The 8,614-nt window shown below is 38.5% G+C and overlaps 1 protein-coding gene across 1 annotated transcript in view; it reads left to right on the top strand.

Moving 5' to 3' along the window:
• Positions 1 to 8,614, top strand: part of LOC116089332 — a 119,291-nt gene that overhangs the window by 49,693 nt on the left and 60,984 nt on the right. Inside the window, exon 7 of the mRNA XM_031368944.1 lies at positions 6,494 to 6,604. Coding sequence (XP_031224804.1) covers positions 6,494 to 6,604 — 111 coding nt within the window. The remainder of the gene's footprint in view (positions 1 to 6,493; positions 6,605 to 8,614) is intronic.

Genomic DNA, 8,614 nt, shown 5'->3' with positions numbered 1-8,614 from the left:
CTCCTCCTTCTCAGCCTCTTCCTTCTCCTCTTCTTCCTCCTCTTCTTTACCCTCCCCTCCTCTTCGCTGTCCCCCTCCTCCTCCTTCTTTTCACTTCCTCATTTTCTCCTTCCTACTCTCACTCCTCTCCCTGTTCTCCTTTTTATTCAATTTGAGACCCAAACCATGAGTGGAATAATACCACACACATTCATTTAAACCCAATATTCATTCTATACCTCCTGTTCCTATAGAGAATGCTGACTAATATACAAGCCATGGCAGCAAGGAAGACATCCCAGGTATAACAGCAGGGAAGGGAGGATACAGCCCATAGTGGCAGGAGTATGGACTAGGGATCCTCCTATCTGGGCAGACCAGGAAGCAAAGAGAGGTGAGAGTTGGTCCTTAGCCATTTGATCTCTCCCTCTCTCTCTCTCTCTCTCCTCTCTCTCTCTTTCCTACCCTCCTTTCATCCTTCCTTCCTTTCCTCTCCATCTCCTCTCTCCCTTCTCCTCCTTATTCAATTTGAGACCCAAGCCAGTGGACACAATAGTACCGCACACAGTCATCTCCACCCAAGCAGTATGTCTCCTTGGTGATTCAAGTCAATTTAATCATGAAAATCCACCATTGCAGAGTTAATTTCTGATATCTCTGCAACTGCTCAGTTGTGATAATGAACTATATTTTTGTCAGTCTAATACAAAACAAATAATACAGTGTGCTCTGCAGGGAAATTTTAATTTACTGGGCCCTGAGATGTTTTGCAATAAGAAAGCTAAAGCGTGTTTTCTGTCACAGAAATGCTACAATACATAGTTAACCCAGGATTTTATTCCACATAAGAAAGTGCTGCCCTGGCAGGGATTTGCGTAGCTGCTGAGTATAGTTCTCTCATTTTTTTCTTACATGTATTTCTCAGTGCTGAGAATCCCTCTGAAATCCATTGTCTACTCAAATCTACTAAATGAGGGGTTGAGGGACTTTAAAATTACACAGATTTTCAGCCCTTCTGAGAATCTTATTCATACTATAAAACATTGTTCTGGATGCAGTACAGAGGCTTAATTACATACTAAAGATGAAAAAGATAAAGAGAAGAGACCTGTAGGTGGGGTGGAAATGATTATCTATAAGTATACAGAGTGTGAGCTTGCTTGGCACTTACACAACTAATTGCCCACACCCGGCTGGCATCTGCATGAACAGTTTCTGTGAAAGCCAAGTGCCTGTGAGATCTGTTGGCATAAACAAAAGAAACAGATGTTTCAACTTTGATAGAGAGCAAACACAGAAAGAAAACTATACATTTAAGGCAGGATAGGCAAGGGAGGAATTGATGAACAAAGCCTGACTTTCTCAAGCTCCAGAATGGAAAATGCTACTGTTCGACTACAAATTTCAAAGGGAAACGTGCATCCTTCTTCTTCTTTTTTTTTTTTTTAAGTAGAAGGGTTTTAGAATCTGCATTATATGTAAATATTCATGAAAGCACGAAGTAACTTCTATTTAGCTTTCCCTAATAAATTTAGAAGTATATCTATTTGGGGGGAATTGCAAGTTTAGAAAACCAGAGGATGGCCTTGCATCAATGGGAGGAGAGGCACTTGATCCTGTGAAGGCTTGATGCCCCAGTGTAGGGGAATGCCAGAACAAGGAACAGGGAGTGGGTGGGTTGGTGAGCAGGGGGAGGGGTGATGGCATAGGGGGTTTCTGGAGAGGAAACCAGGAAAGCGGATAACATTTGAAATGTAAGTAAAGAAAATATCTAATAAAAAAGAAAAAGAAAAAGAAAACCATAGTCATGTTTTCTATTACCTATACCTTCCTGGGTAATTTATGTTGAATACTTCTGTACCAAGACTAGCCTAAAATATGGCAAGCATTTGTGTGTTGTATTATCAAGTCACCTTGAACCATCTCTGTCCCCAATTGAGCCCTTATACGTAACAACTCCAGCATCATTATTAGATAAAGATGAATCTTGTAAGATACCTGACAATCCATAGTACAATGGCTAGTGCCCACTATTTAAAATTAAAGGCAGATCTATGAACCAGCCACAAGAGTGGCTATTTATAACAATCCCTACCAACAATGATTAGAGTTGGTATCATAATCAATAATAAAGAGATAATACAATTTAAAATGAACAAAGCTGTATATAGATAATTTACCTGAAGAAGATAAACAAATAATCTATAAACAAATTATAAACAAATTTCATCAGAGAAAGAAAAACCAGTGACAACAATTTTACTCACACGTATGATTAAAATAAAAGTCTAGATAATAAATACTAGTAGGAGTACAAAGGAATCCAGAACAACACTGCAAAAAAAAAAAAAAAAAAAAAAAAAAAAAAAAAAAAAAAAAACCAGTAAAAACATCAAATTGTATAATCAGGATAGAAGTATCTTCATAGTGATAGAGCCTTTAAATAAAAATTTATTTTAAAGCAAATTTTACTTAGAAAACTTAAACATGTTCTTGGTTTTAGGTTTTCTAGTGTTTGTTGACTTATCTAGTGAAACATTTACCATATTGATTAGTACAAATGCTCACATTTCTTCTATTGCCCTTCTTCTTTTGAAAAGAGTCCTCATTTTTCTTAGTGTCTTGAATAGATTAAGATTAATTATGAAGTTATTATAGTTGCTTTTATGACCTTGATATGGAAATGTTGATATTCTCTTCATGTTGAATTTTTTCTTGTGTCTCTCTGCTTTATTTCTCTGTCTCTTTCTGTCTCTCTCTCTCTGTCTCTCTGTCTGTCTCCCTTTCTCCCCTCTCTGTGTATCCATATGTGTCCATATGCAAACGTGTGTGTGTGTGTGTGTGTGTGTGTGTGTGTAATTGTGTAAGCACATGTGTGCTCATGAATGTTAGTCAACATCACATGCCTCCCATACTTGCTTTCCACTTTACTTTTTCAGACAAATCTCTCACTAAACCTTGAGTTTACCCTTTTGGACTGATTGTCTAACTGGAAGGCCCTGGGATCCTTCTTGTGTCTCTTTGTCCAACTCTGGGATTACAGCTGTCCACTGCCCTGCCTAGCGTTTTACACAAACGGTGGGCATCCAAGCTCAAGTCTGCATGCTGTAGTGTACCAGCTAAGCCCTTTCTTCATTGTGGTCTCTACTGACTCTGTTTTCTAGGGCCTGACTTAAGTATCTCTTTGTCCAGTCTCTTTCCCTCCTTTCTCTCCCTTACTAATAGTAATTATTTTTTAAATTTAATCTTCATTGCTCTATATTTCTTTCCTTACAATGTCTGAGTTATCAATCTATTTGTTGGTTCTACCTTAATACTCACGCTTCGACTCCTCTCTCGTTTTTTTCTGGCCTGAACTCTAGGCCTCACTCATGCTTAGCAAGCAGGCTACCTCTGAGCTTCCCCTCCTTCCCAAACACACTTTTCATTCATCCCAATGAACATTTTAAATTATATACTCCATGGTTATTTCAATGTACCTAAAAGCAAGCACACATTCAACCAATGTTTTCAAATTTCCTTCCATATATCAGAGCTTATCTTAGTATAGAAAATGCCATGATAAACAAATGAGAAACTCTACTTGCTGGTGGGATGTTTATGGTTCATTAAAGACAGATAGGTACTGGGTGTCCAAATGAGTGCAGCGGAGCATTTCAAGTTGTGTGACAGGCTGGTACGCTTCCACTAATCCCTAGAGCTATGTTCCAGTGTTGTATACATTTTAGTAATAATATCCACGTTAGTCTGTTTAGCTTAGTCTATCTGTATCCTAAATTAATCTTCCTAAAGCCTGGAATATAAAGCATACACCGAGTTTTCAATGTTTAATATCTCTCCAGTGTCAGAAGATCTGGTGAAAACTGTGTGTCTTCACCTTTAACACCCTTTCCCCTTTGCCTGACTCCTTTATGTTATCACCAAGGCCAATGCCTCTTAACCTACAGCCTCTGTGCCAGCTCACCTGAGTCACTAACTCTGCCTGTATACCTTTCTTTAGAATACTAAGTGGTTTGGGTATGCTGGTGTTTTGAAATCACGCTAACTTGGCAACAAAAAGATAAGCATGACTCAAGACAAATGAAACAAAAGGTTATTAGATATGGTAGTAGTCCAGTGTGGACGTTCTTCAGAGTTTTACCCCACGTAACGCTTCATGGTCTGGGTTCCATTTTTCCTTACGAATCTATCATCCTTTAAGACTCGGAAGTCACCGTACTTTCCAGACAAATGGAACAAAGGAGAGGGAGAGGATGGCTTTCCTGTGTGCTTAGGGTCTAGGCCCATAAATGGGACACACTTTTGGTCACAGTCCAGTGGCTAGGAATAAAAGTGGCCTTTTTCGTATTGCATGCCCAATTTCAAAGGAATCTGAGAAAGACTGACCACTGTGAGCCCAGGCAGCAGAGGAGTTAGCTTTGTATAACACTAGCAGTCTCCGTCACTCTGTCCTCCCTAACACTCATGAAACAGAATTCACTGAGTCATTAATATCAGAGTCATTAATATCAATTAATATTGTCCTTTTCCTGAAAGTCATTTCATAATCATCATGAACTGGAATGAGAATTCCTTTCTCTCCAATCACAACATGTATGTATGTATGTATGTGCATAGATATATAGATATACATGTATATGTGTGTATATATATATATATATATATATATATATCTTCTTTGTAATTTGTTTTATAGCTATCACCTGCTATGCTGCAAATGAAATTGTCTTTTCTGTTCTGTTCCTCCTTTCCTTCCCAGTAGAACTGAAGGTCCTTGACAACAAAATCTATAGCATATAATTTGGAGTGGTTCATTTATCCATTCAATATCTATTTGTTGAATGACCGTTAACCTTTAAGACAATAGCTGGTGTTATAGGGAATATAGAAAATAATAAGAAATTTCATTGGATCTATGTTGTTACTTTGCAATGCCATAAACAAATTTTCTGAGCCCTTTAAGACAATGGAGCCAGGTATTCGTTGCAATTGATTCAAATAAATCAACTATGTACCATGAGATGTAATATACTACAAGCAGAATAGTATATAAATGAGCAGGACTGTCAATGATTACTTCAATTTCTGAATTGAATGAGCTATGGCTTATTAGTTATGTGGCCCTTAGCAACTGAGCCTCATTTTAAAACTAACATTCTTGGTCAGGCATTGTGATTCATGCCTCAGTCCCAGCACTCAAACATGCCAGAGGCATAGCTCTGTGAGTTCAAGACCAGCTTAGTCTACAGAGGAGTTTCCAAGTCAGCCAGGGCTACACAGAGAAATCATATCTCAAAGAACCAAAAGATTAAAAAATAATAATAATAAACTAATATTCTTTGGTTCTAGAGATATGGCTCAATGTTTAAGAGCACTGGCTGTCATTCCAGGCAATATCAATATTTCTTTGATTCCCAGCACTCCACAATGGTCACAACCATCTGTGTCTCCAGCTCCAGGGAATGTGACTTCCTCTTCTGGTCTCTGCAGACACCAGACATCAGCTTGGTGTACAGACATACATGCAGACAAAATGCTCATATGCATTAAAAAAAAACAAACACAAAATTGATATGGAAAGGTAATATTTAAAAGAAACACTCTTTGAAGAGTTCAGTGACATTCTCCATATTGAAAACTTTCTATTGCTCAAGCTTCTCTGTGAGTCCCTGAACAGTACAGATAGACTCAGCATGCAATCAAAGAGAGGGGAAATGGGTTTTAACTGAATGAAGAAAAAGCAGAATGAAGCTACTTGGTGTAAGAAGAATTTTGGTCAAATCCATAGGAGACCATATTTTTAAAAACCAATTAACCTTAAAATAGTATATTGACTTTTAACTGGTAGAAAATATGGAAGTCTGTTGCAGATGGGAAAGTGGTGAAAGTGAGAGAAATCCAAGGAACAAAGTACCCCCTGGAATGGGCCTCCAGCCTTCTCAGCTCAGTCCCCTAAACCTGAGGCTATTTTCGGTTTCCTATCTGAAAAGACCCAGAGAGGAGCCTAAACAATTCAAGTGAAAGCAACTCTCTGTCTTTTCTCAGCCCCGCCCCCAACTACTCCAAGATCTGTTTTTGCCACAACTTCATAAGTATTTCAATTACTTGTTCCCTGAGCAGTCCTGTGGAGAGGCTCTGCCCCTAGCCCCCTTCTTAGAGATGAAGATATTGAGGTTAAGTGATTTTTCTCAGGGTTACAAAGAGACCTCCCAGCCATGGGGAATGAGAAGCAGTAGTTCAACCTCCTTGCTGATGAATAGATTGAGTTTCAGAACAGCTTTGCTATTGTGTTGCAAAGGAGCCTCTCAAATGCCTGGCTGAATGTGTAAGTCCTAGAAGTGAAAGGGAGGCCGAGAAGAGAACACTTTCTTTCTTATTAATGACATAAGCAATTGTCTAACAGTGGGAGTAAAGGCCCTATAGAAAAACTCTTTTTTTTTTTTAAGTACAAACAGCAGGACATTCTGTGTGGGACCCTCTATTAAGGAGACTGTTGTCGTCTGTCTACCTACAGACAGTGCTGCTGAGGAAGCTGGACTCCAGATTGGAGACGTGGTGCTGTCTGTCAATGGCACTGAGGTCACCAGTGTTGAGCATGCAGAAGCTGTGCACCTTGCAAAGAAAGGTAGGTGGGCCAGTTACAGACTCCAGAGTTCACTGAAAATGCTAAGAGCTCAATACACAGGCAATTCAAAGGGAGGAAGTTGGTAGCTAGAGAGGGATGCCTTTATCAACATGATGTTGTAACTTAGTAATTAAATCTCACCTCAACACCAGGCATCGCCGCCCACAAGGTGAAACCGGAAAATATCAGTAAGCAAAATACACTCTTCTTCCAAAGCCATATAGCCATTATGAGAATTCATTTATGGTTTCATTTCATTTCTTTTTATGTATGCTCTTTCCCTCCTTCTTTCCATTTGTTTGCAGAATGTTTGTAGAGGTAAATAAAATCTTAGGATTTTAGTATGGCATGTGTGTTTGTGTGTGTGATAGAAAGACAGAAAGACAGACATCCCAGTTCTGAGGCTTTTAAAAATTCTCTTAGGATCACCTGAGGCCTGTGTGTCAAGTAGTTCCAACACAATTGGGACCATCACCCAATTAGAGATAACAAGCTTCCCCCCCACACACACACACACACACCCACACCCTTGCATCCACTCACAGTAAATTGTAGACAGACTAATGTCATTGTTCTCTCTGACAAATAACTTTCTTTGGCACCATTTGATAAGTCCTTAAAGTCTCACAGAAAAACAGATTCGACTAGAAAATATTGAGTTTCATCTCGGGATTATTTGATATGGTATCTTCGTCCTGAATTCCTGAAGGTTGTATGGATGTTGTGATACACTGAAGGGTTATTAGACAATGAGATAGCATTTAAAATATGCATTTGGAATAAGCCACAGGTGCCCTGATAAGGGTCACTTGCCTTCTTTCAAGCTGTGGACTTAACAAGAGCCAAGAGTTCTCTAGTACAGACTAACATTTGAAAACCACCAACAAATGCATTCTACTTAACTATTCTGAATTGTTTCCAGGTAGAAGTTGACTTGATATTTCATTGTTCTGTAAGGATGTGTACTGGATATGCCAGGAACTCAAGGTTTTCATCAGTTAGCATGTGCAACAACTTTCATAGGTCTTGCCCTAACATTTATCCTTTGTGAAGCACAGTTTAGAAATGCAGGATTTATGATCATGATTACACTAATAAATTGATAACATAAAACAGTAAGGCAATGTTTTTCATTACTTTTGTACTTAATTGTTCTCAAAGATAATTCCTTGTTATTTCATTTTCTGTATTAAATAATATTTTAGTAATACTTTTATCCCTAGTGTTTTTTTGTCTCCAAAAAGCTTAATATTGTTTATAACCATTCCTGGAAGTTAAAGGCAAACAGAGAACATCTCTAAACCTTGAATGAAGGAGTTTCTGGTTTATGGATAAGATGGTGAAATGACAGTGACAGTTGGAGACATGTGACTTCAACATCTTAGCTTGAGCTGTTTGCTCCTGGGAATTACTTGGAAGAATGGGTTATATACTCTATTATAATCTGGGTTCGACCTTAACTTCCCTCTCTTAAAAAGATTATGACCCCCTTGTCTTCGCCAGCCCTCAAATTCAATACTAGAGATACCTTCAAAGCAGACCATAAATTACAGATCTGAGATATTAAAGAAGAACATAGAAAGAGAAAGGAAATGATGACATCATACTTGTATTTGTTGCAAGGGTGAGAATTACATTAAATACCAGAAGAAGGCTCAGTATCTCCTGTGAGGAATAGGCAGGAGGAAGCATTTACTACTGACTTTGTTATTCATGGATTCCTAGTGAGCCTTGTTCTACCTCAGTACCACTGAATACTAGAAAATTGACAACACCTATTATGGACAGTCAATGAGATGCACCAACCTGGATACAGGCATAAATCATTCTATATTCATGGATCATCTCCTGCACATACTTAGGGCTAACTGACTATGGCACAGCTTTTAATTCAGAAACAGTGAAATCTCTGGTAGAATAATCAAGAGATTTTCTGAGATTCTTGGTCACCTTCCATGAAGGCAAACATAGCAGCTAGATCAAGCCAGCAGCCAGGGCATTTTCAATGCC

Source organism: Mastomys coucha, unplaced genomic scaffold, assembly GCF_008632895.1.
Source record: "Mastomys coucha isolate ucsf_1 unplaced genomic scaffold, UCSF_Mcou_1 pScaffold14, whole genome shotgun sequence".
In the NCBI taxonomy this organism is placed as follows: Eukaryota; Metazoa; Chordata; class Mammalia; order Rodentia; family Muridae; genus Mastomys; species Mastomys coucha.
This window is presented reverse-complemented; position numbering and strand designations above follow the sequence as displayed.